General features: G+C 36.6%; 1 protein-coding gene across 7 annotated transcripts in view; it reads left to right on the top strand.

Moving 5' to 3' along the window:
- KIAA0586 (KIAA0586 ortholog) overlaps positions 1 to 9,072 on the top strand; it is a 96,845-nt gene extending 87,773 nt beyond the window's left edge. For 4 of the 7 annotated variants that reach the window (XM_012724664.1, XM_012724666.1, XM_012724665.1 and 1 more), the window contains one exon: positions 7,745 to 8,073. In XM_012724664.1, the coding sequence (XP_012580118.1) occupies positions 7,745 to 7,896 (152 nt within the window). In that variant the 3' untranslated portion in view covers positions 7,897 to 8,073. Of the gene's footprint in view, positions 1 to 7,744; positions 8,074 to 8,726 lie in introns of those variants that run through there. The other 3 variants (XM_012724668.1, XM_012724667.1, XR_001145417.1) reach the window with 2 other exon arrangements.
- Positions 9,073 to 13,093: the final 4,021 nt, after the last annotated feature.

Raw genomic sequence — 13,093 nt, 5'->3', positions numbered from 1 at the left:
TTTTAAAGATTTATTTATTTGTGCATACAGAACTGGGGTACAGGCCAGAGGCTCAGGGGTGGTGAGAGGCTTCACCAGAGACAGAATGGGGAGCAGAACAGGCAGATCGACGAAGTACACTGCTGAGGGGAGCAGCGGGCGGGTCAGGAGAGGTCTGCCACGCCATGTGGTCACCTCTGGGGCAGGCGGGAATCGAACTCATGAGGAAGTGGCTTTAGATTCTCAGTGCTGTGCTTTAACCCGCTGCACCACCAGGGAGGGCCTCCTTCAATTTTATTTTAAAATAGCAGTTTATAAGAAATCATCTGCATGTAGAAAAACCTAATACAAGCAACTATTGTTTTACTATCCATTTATCATCTCATGGGAGAATACCATAAATTCATTTAAGTTGCTTTTGGCATGTGTAGTTAAATCAGAATGAGGAATTTGAGATGCTGTGCTACTCTAATGGAGCTACCAAGGAAATTTTCCCTTCTTTACTTGTCTCAGGTTGTTTTAGGAGAAAATGCTTTGTTTGGATTCCTCTCAGTTTGCAAATAAGAAATATAATAATGGGTTACCAAGTGTTTGAGGATTAGAATCAGAATCTAAAAGCTGCTGATGAAATGGATTATCTAAACCTGAAAGCTTTTAGAAAGTTATGTATATTTAAAAAATAAGTAAATATACAGACAAGGTCTTAAAAGCACATGAAAATATTATGCTATATACTACTTAAAATAAATTAATTTTAATTATTCTCTTCTTCAGGTTTATAAATCTAACATCCAAGAACAGAAAGCATAACATTTAAATATTTGTAAAGCAAAAAAATGAATTTTGAAAAATATCTCTAATTATGTCTTAGGAAGATTCAAATACATGGTCCTTCCTACTCATTGGCATCCCCAGCTTAAATGTGTGCCAGATTAAATGACGTACTACAAACCTCTGGAAACAAGGAGTAACCTCTTTTTTGAAAACAAACCTGAAAACAGCTGTTGAAACAATTACATCATAGAGTAATGACATGACTAAGGAAATTTACAAAGTCAAACTGTAAAAGCATCAAACTGCATTTGACATAGGTGTATTTGTTTTAATGGTGATTTATTAGGATATTATATTTTTCTTTAGAAGAAGTTAAACTCTGTGAGGACCATAACTGGATATGAATGTTACACTCTTTGCCTGTTAACAGTAATCAAAGTGATGTTTTTTAAAAAAAGAAGAGAAAGTTCCGAGTCTTAAATTTTTAAGTTCTGAAACTGACTCTTTAGCTTGTGTAAATGAACACTTAAAATTTTTTCCCCAAAATGTATATTAACAATCACCTTTACAGAAATGGTATCTTTTTCTTAATGCTTAAATAACAGTTAAAGACAGAAGTAGCATAACTATTTGGAGGCCTGAGCATTTATTCTTGGTACCTCTCAATGAAACATTCTTATCCTTCTCTGTAAAGACAACTGTCCTTTGCAGTTCATCCTATGGGCCATTGCTTTGGGACAATAACTTTCCAGTTACATAAAAGTAAGAGCTCATCTCTTTGAGTGTTTTCTATGTGCCATCACTAGACATGGCTCTTTATATGTACTGACTCATTTAATGCTCACAAATCTGTGAAGATGGTTTACTTTATAGATGAGGAAACTAGGGATTAAGGAAATACAACTTCCCCAGTCTCTTACCACTCCTGTCCCTCTACACCCCATATACTTTGCTTTATAGCACTGCTGCCTCCTGATTTATTTCCTTGTCATCTGCCCCACACCCAACCAGAATGTGACATAGTGTGATCAAATCTTTTTTTTTTTTCTCTCTCTCTCTCACTGCTAGAACCACCAGAATCTAATACGGTACCTGGCACATACTATGTTGGTATTTGTGGGATGGACGGATGGATGAGATAGCTCTTCCCTCTCCCTAGTCCTATTTTCTTTCCCACACAGAAATCTCACCCTTACAGGCTGGATGGGACCATCCCCAAATGTCTGAACAAAAGGACTCATTTGGACCCTAGATTTAACCTATCATAAAGGGACTTTAGCTTGAAAATGTCGCTTCTCCTTGCTTCAGCTGTCCCTACCATTACATAACCACTACTTGTGCTCAACCACCTTGAAAATTAATACATCTTAATTTGGGGTAATTAAAGTATTTCATATAGTGTAAAGAGTAGTGAGTTATAGTCTTAGATCCACCAATTATGAATATGACAAATTATAAAGACTCCTGATTTTGAAAATCAGTTCTAATTTGACTTTACTTATGTCTTTTCCTACCTATGCTCCCATAGCTTTGTATTTTCCCACATTTTTGTTATTTTATATGTTTCCTCTCTGAGGGTGATCACTATTTTCTTGTTCTCATTCTATCTGTGGAGAAGACTGCACAAATACATCTGTGTTTATTGGTATATCTCTAAAACTACTTTTCTGTCTCTTACATCTTTGATTCCAGTTGCGTGCTGGAAAGTACACCTTTCAGATATTCAATTTATCAAGTATGTAACTGATCCCACCATCTCCCCAGCTCTCTATACCTCCGATTCGTTTGTGTTTTTATACTGCCTATTCGATTACTAAACCTGTCATGAAAACCATACGTAATTAGATGTACTGCTTCCTTCAAAAATATTTGAATCTAGTTCCACTGTCAAGCATTATCCATTCCTTCATGAACTCTTTCCATACATTACTCTGGACTCTTCTTTCTTTCCACATAGTTATTAGAATTCTATTTTCTTTTCTTTATTCCTTTTTTTTTGTAGAATTCTGTTTTCTAAAATAACATTTGCTCACATTACTCCTCTATTAAAAAATCTACACCTGAAGGAGAAATCAAATATTGCACAAAAATGAACAATGCTGTAAGAAAATAAATTAAAAAAAAATCTTTTGTGACTCATCATTGTGTACAGAAGAATCTGACCTTCCTTTACAGCCTTTCCTGGCCAGTCAGTATTTTGATATCACAATACTCAGTTCCCTTAACATTCTAACTTTATTTTATTTTTCTCTCTTTCATTACCTTCAAACATTTAAAGATTTATTTATTTATGCATACAAGAGTTGGGGTATAGGCCAGAGGTACGGGGAATGGGGTGAGAGGATTCACCAGAGACAGTGGAAAGCAGAACAGGCAGATCAAGTGCAATACACAGTGAGACAGGAGAAGTCTGCTGTGCCATGGTGGGTCACCTTCCTGGCTGGAGATCAAACTCATGCTGCAGTAGCTGAGGATGGCTTCATAATGCTACACTTAACCTCTTGTGCCATTAGGGAGGTCTGCCTTCCGCATTTTAAAGTCCCAGCTCAACTGCTACTTCTGTATAACTTAAATATTCCTGTACATGTCCATCTCCACTACTAGGTATGCCCTTCTTGAGGATAAGGACAAATTGTTTTTGCCTGTGTGTCCTCTTGGTGCCATCTTAAATCTATGCTTTAACAGAAAGCTTATATAGAAGTTTAGTTAGTGAGCATTTGCTTGTGAATAATAGACCCACTTTAAATATCTGTTGCCTTCATCTTCTCAAGTTAATAATGTTAGAATGCGATAATGGGGAAAAGGTCTTTGCAAAATTTTGATTCTTTTGTATAAATTATAAAATATGTTACTTTACAATAACTGCATAAAAATGTTCCTTGAGTTTAGAAATTTCTTTGAGATAAAAAAAAAATTAAGATTCCTGCTATAGCATTGAGCAGTTTAAGCAATAGTGCACATAGAAAATTAAGGCAAATATAAAGCAGTTTTGTGAAATTAACAGAAAAGAAGGCTCGTATCAGTGTAGTATTTGGCGGACTTGCAAGTAATTCAAGAAATGGATTTTTTTTCTTTGATTTTCTTCTTGGGGATGGTAGCATTGAATTTGTTATATGAATTGAAAAAGCAATTTTACTGTTGGCCTTACTTATACCATATGTTAGTTTTTACTTTATTCACAAAGTAAACTTTGATCTTGGCTATATCCTTGGTTACTCTGTATACACTGTATCATGGCTTTGTAACATGTCAGCCTACTTGAGTAATATTTATGTCCTGAAAAGATTTTTTTAAATAGTATTTCTTATTGTTTCTTAATTTTAGGTTTTTTTTTCTTTTTTTAAAGATTTATTTATTTATTCGTACAGAACTGGGTTACAGGTCAGAGATGCGGAGGGTGAGAGGATTCACCAAAGACAGAGTGGGGAACAGAACAGGCAGATCGACGAAGTACACTGCTGAGGGGAGCAGCGGGCGGGTCAGGAGAGGTCTGCCGCGCCATGTGGTCACCTCCAGGGCAGGCGGGAATCGAACTCATGCAGAAGTGGTTTAAGCTTCTTTGTGCAGTGCTTTAACCCGCTGCGCCACCAGGGAGGGCCCTTAATTTTAGTTTTTAATCACATCCTGACAGAACTAAATTTCAAAGGCTTTTCCTATTTGAAATATTAATTCTTCTTAAATTGACATAGAATTACTTTCATATGTAAAATATCATATTGACATATTACAGTAGATGGTATGCTATATTGATACTAAATTTTATGTACTTTGCTTTTTTTTTTTTTTTTAAGATTTATTTATTTATACCCACAGAACTGGGGTACAGGCCAGAGTTGTGGTGGGTGAGAGGATTCACCAGTGACAGAGTGGGGAACAGAACAAGCAGATGTACTGGAACACACTACTGAGGGGAGCAGCAGGTGGTCAGCAAAGGTTTGCCTCGCCATGTAGGTCAGCTCTCTGGCTGGGGATTGAACTCGTGCTACAGTGGCTTCTGAGAAACTCATATAGTGTGGAGCTTTAGCCTGCTGCACCACCAGGGAAAGCCCTGTACTTTACCTTTTTTATAAAGCATCTAACCCCTGATGAGCTGTGGGTTAAGTCTCAGTGTTCTCACTGCTGTGGACTAAGTTTAATCCCTGACCAAAGAGCTGACCCACATGGCACAGCAGACCTCTCCTGTCTCTGCTGCTCCCCTCAGCAGTATATTTCAGTAGATCCACCTGTTCTGCTCCCTACTCTGTCTCTGGTGAATGCTCCCACTCCCTGTACCTTTGGCCTAGTTTTTCTATGCAAAAATAAATAAATCCTTTTTAAAAAATTACAAAAAGTAATGGTATAGTACTGATAGTCTTTTGACGTTTTGTGGGTTTTTTTTGACCCTTTGCTTGGTTTCCCTATATTCCTCCTATAAAAGAAACCATTCAATATTTTTCTTTTTACTTCTGACTTACTTCACTGGGCATAATCCTTTCCAGTAATAACTCCATTGATGTTGCTGTGAATGGCATAAGTTTATCTTTTTGATTGCTGAGTAGTATTTCTTTGTGTGTGTGTATGTGTGTGTGTGTATACCATGTCATCTTGACCTGAATATATGTTTTTGGGCATCTAGGTCGTGTCCATATCTAAGCTATTATTGTAAATAATGCTGTAATAAACAGGAGTGTTTTGAAAGTTTCCTTTCAAATTGATGTGTTTGTGTCCTTTGAGTAGATTCGTAGGAATGGAATTGCTAGGTCATGTGGTAGATCCATTTTTAGTAACCTGAGGAACATCTACACAGCTTTTCATAGTGGTTGGACTAGTTTGCATTCCCACTAGCAGTGTAAAGAGGGTTCCTTTTTCTCCATATCCTCACCAGCATTTTTTTCTGCCAGTTTTTTTAATATGGGTCATTCTCATCAGAAAGGTGTCTTTTTAGTTCTTCTGCCTATTTTTTTTTAAATTGGGTTGTTTGTTTTTGTTGAACTGTGTGGGTTGTCTGTTCGTTTTGGTTAATGTCTCTTGCTGTACAGAAACTTTTTAGTTTGAGGTAGTCCCAGCTGTTTCCTTTTTCTCATTTTCTTTGCTTCTGGTTGAGTCCTTGAACATATTTCTGAGAAGTCATGGATTGTTGTACCGGTTTTTTTTCTATGTATTTTATGGGTTTGGGTCTTACATTCAGGTCTCTTATACATTTTGAGTTGGTTTTTGTTTATGGTATGAGGTAGTAATTTATATTCTACTTTAAATTGAGGCAACATTGTTTTATAATGCTGTATGTGGTTTGGAGGCATGGATCCACACCTCTCATCTTAGGCATGTGCTTTAAACCTAAAGGCGTGAGTTAGAGCATATGCAGATACATTGTCAACTCTGGGTTTTGTTTTATTTTGTTTTAACATATTAATGAATTCTTTATCCCAAACTATCTTCCTTTTGCTACCAACCAGCTTCTCAGTTATGTCCACTACTCTCAATCCATGGAGTGAAATTCCCTCCACATTTGGTTAAGTCTAAAGATAATATTGGAAGAAAAGTCTATTTTACTAAGAAAAATACTTTCCAAACTCAAATGTCAATGACATTTGAATGACCACTTCAATATTTTTTCCTTTGACATTGCTCCTTTTATGTGAGTTCTGTTAACAGTACCTTTAGGCCCTTGGTAAACAAGCATTCATGATATGATCTGAATTAAAGGCTTATTGTTTTAGGGGTAGGAGGAAGAATGAAGTCTTTTGACTTTTCACTTCAAATATTTTTTTCAAATGTTTTACCTGGCTCATATCTTATTGCTTATAGCAAACAAGTTCCTCTTATAGGAAAAACTTAGCAGTCAACATTTGTTTTAAGATTATTCCTGTGTGGTTTTTATTGGCCTTTGGCTTTTTACCTGATGATAATAGTAATAGTAGTGATTTTTTTAGTGGTAATGGTAACTTTTTGAGCACTTAACTAAATTCTAAGCTCTGATGTTGAAATTTGTACTGGTATTATTATGTCCTCTTTGCACTCTGGAAGAGAAGTAGTGTAGTATTAGCCCATTAATACAGGAGGACTGCAAAGATGAGTAGTAAAATAACTTGCCCAAAGTCACAAGAGCTAGTAGGAAGAGGTAATTTCATAGACTAGGCTCTTACCTCGCCTCAGTTTTACCTAGCATTTATCATTTGGACTTGCAAACTGTATTAATCTATTCAGGCTGCTATAACAAAATACTTCAGAATGGGTATCTTATAAACAACAGAAATATATAATAATTCTGTAATTTGGAAATCTAAGGTCAAGGCACCTCTTCCTGGTTCCATAGCCAGTGCCATCTCCTACTGTCCTCCCATGGTGCAAAGGGCTAGCAAGCTCTCCTGGGCCTCTTGTATCAAGGCTCTTTCCATTCATGATGGGTACACTTGTGATAACCTAACTACCTCCTAAAGACCCCACCCCTTTTAAAACCATCACATCAGGGATTAGAATTTCAACATATGGATTTGGGGGGGGGGAGAGGAGAGGAAGGGTGTAGACTTTCAGATCAGAACATATGCTTTTAAATGTTTCTAATTGGGACCCTTTCTGGTGGTGTAAGGGGTTAAAGCACAGCACCAGGAAGCTTCCTGCAGCCACTACACCATGAGCTTGATCTCCAGCCAGGGAGGTGACCCACATGGTACAGACCCTGTCTCGCCTGCTGCTCCCCTCAGCAGTGTATTTCAGTAGATCTGCTTCTTCTGCTCCTCATGCTGTCTCTAGAGAACCTTCTCAACCTCCCACACCTCAGCCTGTACCGCAGTTCTTGTATGCATAACTAACTAAATAAATCTTTTTAAAAAATAAAATTTCTCTAATTATCTGAGGTGAGAATGGAAAGGAAGACAAGTTCTGAGCATCTTGCATAGAGGCATTACCCCATATGCAATCTTGATTTTGTCCCCTATGTTATTTAGAAAAGCACAAAGCACATAGATATTAAGACGTGCTTATTTGGCTAAATGAGCTGCTCCTTTCACAGGTGGTAAAGCCGTACCGTTCTTCACTTCGCAGACGCTTCCTGCTAAGATGTCCGTGACACTGCCCTCAGCCAACCTGGAGGACTGCTCTCAGTCTCCGAGCATCAGCACCGTCCAGGGGGACCCAGAGTCCTCAGCAGCAGATACCTTCTGATTGGTCAGGGAAAACCTGCACATCACTGGTACGGCAACTGTGAAGTCCTATTTCTCTGGTGGAAAATCATCTCTCAGACTATCTGGTCTTTGAGCATACTCAGAAAAGTGAGTTTTATTATAATAAAAGTTTAATTTGGGTATTTAAATAAGATTTTTCAATAAAGTAATTAAATATAAATCACCACAAGTCTGGCTATGAATTATTTCTTAGATTCCTGAGACAGCATGGAATAGTGGAAAGGGCCTGGCTTTTGACACTTAAGAACTTATTACAGAGATATAATTATCTTTATATGGTTATGAAGTTTTGTTGCTCAAGGTTATTCATTCCAGTATAACCTCAGCAATTAATTGAAAGCAATTGAAATCCTATCTGCAAGGCATTGATTTTCAAAGTGTTGTTTCTGTCTGTGCCTTGGAATACTGTGTAGTACAAAAAAGAATTTACAATTGTGTATTGATGTGGAATTAACTCTGAGATGTATTGTTGAAATGAATACACATGCAAAAAAGGCATGTGACTCATGCAAGCATTTTTTAAAAAGAGGTGAAGGATGAATCCAAATATATGAAGTATGCACATAACACATACATACATATATTTGCTCAAGCGTATATTAAACATCTTTGGAAAGATGAACAAGAAACTGCTAACTTTGTCTCCATGAAAAAGGATTTAGTGCTTAGATGATAGAAAAACTAAGTGGTAGTGGTTAAAATGACTGCAACTACCATGCATTGAATTTCAGTTGTATCAGAAAAAAGTATGAGTGAGATTAATTTCGATATACCTTATTATAATGAAATGTGACTTATTGTCTTTCACAGCTTAAATATATAAAGTTAAAAAGAGAGAAAAAGCATGACCTTGTAATCAAGCACATGTAAGTTCTGATGTATTTCTTTACCTCTGCTCTGTGGTGGGGAGCATATTAAACTCCTCCTCCATGTTTACCTAGGCAATGGGTTTAATACTTATTTTACAGGGTAATGGAAATTATTGATAATATTGGGATGGTGCACACACAGTGCTTGGCACCAGATAATTATTTTAGAAATGGAATGTGTTCACTGTCTTGTAGGATTTAAGCGTCTTACACTTAGGGTAACTATATGAGAGTAAGGGTGCCCAATATTAGCCAAAATAATAATAATAATAATAATAATGAACCTCCTTGAAAATTTTTCTGTTGCCACTGAAGTGCAAACACAGAGTAACTACAGTCACTCTTAACTTTTCTTAGTATTTTTCTAGGTTACTTAGTAGATCTCAGCCTTTGTTGCTCATTTGAACTACTGGGAGCATTAAAGTGCTTTGGTTCCATATCCAGGAATTCTGATAATTCTGAATTAGGGGGCCCAAACATTGGTGTTAAAAAAGAAAAAGACCTTCCCAAATATAAATGTGCTCTTAGGTTGAGAATTACTGAAAAGCAATTTAGGATTCCTTAAACTTCCATTAAGACCAGTTGCTTGGGTATTTTGGGAAAAGTTTGAGGATTTTATTTTTCTCTTAAAGACAGAAGCTGCGGGAACTCTGGAAACTCAGAAATGCATCAGCCTTCCACATGTATTTCTTCTGTGTCCATAGCTTCTCTGTCTTCTCAGATACTTGGGCTTCACTTTATTTTATTATTATTATTATTATTGTTTTTTTTTTTAGGTTCCACTTTACAGTCTTTTTCTTTGCAGTTATCTTTTGATCAGTTCTGCTAATAATAATTCCTGCTCAACAAGTTGATGAAATGAAGCGCTTTGGGTTATAGCTTGTTTTTGATGTTCATCCACAAGCCTCTGGATAGGATGAAGCTAGGGGGAGATTTCTAAGTGCTGCTTCATCTTAAACATTATCTGTTGGTTTTGGTTTTCAAGGTGACTTGTGTTTCAGAAAGATGTTGCTTAATTTTAGCAAAAGCATTTATTATTTATTGGTGTTGGCAGTTTTTTCCTCCAACTATGGAAAACCTTCTTTTTCTAAATTTAAGGTAGAAGTATAATCTTTGATTTATTCTATTCCTTGTGTGTTTGAACTTTTCTTTTTTAAAAAACTTTGGTGTCTGCTCACCAGTATTTTGCTTTATAGGGTTATTTCTGCCAAAGTTTACTCATGTGAATGTGAATGTGTGTGTATCTGCCAACCATCTCATATCCTTTTGGAATAAAACTCTGTAAAAGTAAACTAAATGTCATTTTTAGTGTTTAAAAAAATTCATTTTATATTTAGTTTTATCATTTTAACTCCTAGGATGAAGTATTTATAAGACATGCTGCTAAGTAATAGACTCTGTAGAAAACAAGGCTGTTAATATTGCTGGGTTTACATGTCTTAACAAGGTAACAGGTATTTAAAGTGTTGCTTTGGCATAAGTTCTAAGGTGAATTTGGTTTTTGTGCACATCACTAAAATCTCAAATGAATGTTTTTTATTTTCAGAAGATGATTATTTCAGTATAATTCTTACCACTAACATATTTCTGATCTCTCATTTTTTTCTTTTTAAAATGCTTAACATATATTTACATCAATTGTATTATTTTGCTATTAAAAACTCAAAACATTTTCTATAAAATAAATACAATAGCATTTCATGATGGATTTCCAACTCCAATCCAAGAATAAAAATTCTATAGCTTGAAACATTTATCTCTTTTTTTAAAAAAAGATTTATTTATTAATTATGCATACAAGAACTGGGGTGCAGACCAGAGGTGTGGGGTGAGGGGTGAGAAAATTTTACCAGAGACAGAGAGGGAAGCAGAACAGGCATACTGATTGAAATACACTGCTAAGGGGAGCAGTGGGCGGATCAAGAGAGGTCTGCTGTGCCATGTGGGTCAGCTCCCTGGCTAGAGATCGAACTCAAGGGATAGTAGCTATGGATAGCTTCATAGTGCTGTGCTTTAACCTGTTTGCGCCACCAAAAAGGGCCCATATTATCTTTTAAAAGATGGCCTGTTAGGGAGCCACATTTCTGGCCTACACCCCAGTTCTTGTATGTACAAATAAATAAATTTTTTTAAGTTAAACAAATGTTAATTTTTCTTTTTTAAAAAAAGATTTATATATTTATTCATATAGAACTTGGGTACAGGACAGAGGCACAGGGGCAGTGAGAGGATTCACCAGAAACTGAGTGGGGAGCAGGACAGGCAGTCAATGAAGTACATTGCTGAGGGGAGCAGCAGGTGAGGCAGGAGAGATCTGCTGTGCCATGTGGCTCACCTCCGGGGCTGGTGATTTAGTCTAAAGCAGCTCTGGCCCGCTTGCAGTGCTGTACTTTAACCCACTGTGCCACCAGGGAGGGCCAAAATATAAATCTTAAAAAAAATAAAGAAGATACCCTGTTAATAACAGTAATTGAGAATAAAATCCTTAGTATTCCTGTGATGTCACCGGAAAACAAAACCACTTAAATATTCTTTTTTTTTTTTTTAAGATTTATTTATTCATACAGAGCTGGGGTACAGACCAGAGATGCGGAGGGTGAGAGGATTCATCAGGGACAGAGTGGGGAGCAGAACAGGCAGATCAACGAAGTACACTGATGAAGGAAGCAGCGGGCGGTTCAGGAGAGGTCTGCGGCACCATGTGGATCTCCTCCGGGGCAGGCGGGTATCGAACTCATGCGGAAGTTTCTTAAGCTTCTTAGTGCAATGCTTTAACCCACTGCGCCACCAGGGAGGGCCTAAATATTCTTTTATACTACACATGCATATTGTTTCTATTTAACAAAAATTAACTGTTAAGGATGCTGGACACACAATATGGTGTGTATACTTACAGGCCTGACTGGGCAGCAATACCAAGATTTGTGATTCCCCTGCTCTGTTTTTAGTCAGCAGCCTTTCTTGGAGGACAGGCGTTGGCCACAAGGAATTCTTTTTCTCATATATAATGATCGTTTGGTCATCAAACATCAGTTTCACAATAGATTTAAAGACTCCTTATAAAATTCATTTAAGAAAAGCCAGTAGAATTATTGTGAGAAGTATCGACACTCAGGAAGCCAGTATTTTTTTTTTAATTTAGTTACATGTAAAAATCAGTCTGTATACAAAATTACATCCAAGATGTCTCTCAGGAAGCCAGAATTTTAGCCCTGCCAAGAGAATAGATTCTGATTCTCAGATTGTCAAATCTTTGAGAGTAATCAATTATTCAGTGGATGTATTTTTTGTTTGTTGTAAGTTATTTTTTATTATTATTTTATATGCATATGTATATATGTATACGTGTATATATATATATATATATATATATATATATATATATATATATATATATATATATATATATATATATATATATATTTACATCATTCTTCATTTTGTACATTTTTTTTACTTGGTTGTAATCCTCGAGGTCTTCCCACCACCAAGTCACCCTTGTGCCATTACCATAGTCCTGTGCACTCTTCCCACCCCAGTTTGGATCATGTTCCCTCTCCATCTCCGTAGAATATCTCTGGTTTATACTTGCTTGCTGATTTTTGTTTTTACTTTATTACATTTGCTCCCCCTGCCCTGCCAGTCCTTACACTCCTGCTATAAGTATAACTATCCAGTAATTTTCTTTTCCTTTCTGGCTTAATTCACTAAGCATGATTGTGGCTATATATTTGTTTAAATAATATTTTTTCCTCTTGTTCAGAAGTATTTACCTAGAAACAATAGGAAATAATAGCCAGCGTTCAGATGCCCCCCCCCAACACACACACCAGACCAGTAAGTATTGTAAAGCTATGTGATGGTTCATTAATTACAAGAGAGTAAGCAAAACACAGCTTTTTGCTGGGTCTTTGTAGCGTGAATGGTCTCATTCATAATTTCAACCACAGCAAGGGATAAGTTACAGATACAGCTTTTGAATTCAAGTACTTAAGGAAAAAACCTTCAAGGAAATCAGTACAGTCCTAACTTTTCCTGGAAGGTCACTTTCATGAAACCCCTGAAAAGACCCAGATGGTAAGAGGCTGCACAGGATTTAAAATCTTCAAAGGAACTGTTAAGGAGTCCCAGGAACTGTTCTTGGTATACACAGAGGTCACAGATAAAAAACAGGCCGGTGCCAGGCAGGTAATAGGACCTATATAGAGAGAGCATGTGTCTTACCCCCTGAATTTTAATGACAAACAGTGATAATTATATTAGCCAATATTTTGTAGTCTGCTTTTCCAAAACAAGGACATTTATCAG

This window comes from Condylura cristata, unplaced genomic scaffold (genome assembly GCF_000260355.1).
Source record: "Condylura cristata isolate star-nosed mole 26May11 unplaced genomic scaffold, ConCri1.0 scaffold00013, whole genome shotgun sequence".
In the NCBI taxonomy this organism is placed as follows: domain Eukaryota; kingdom Metazoa; phylum Chordata; class Mammalia; order Eulipotyphla; family Talpidae; genus Condylura; species Condylura cristata.
This window is presented reverse-complemented; position numbering and strand designations above follow the sequence as displayed.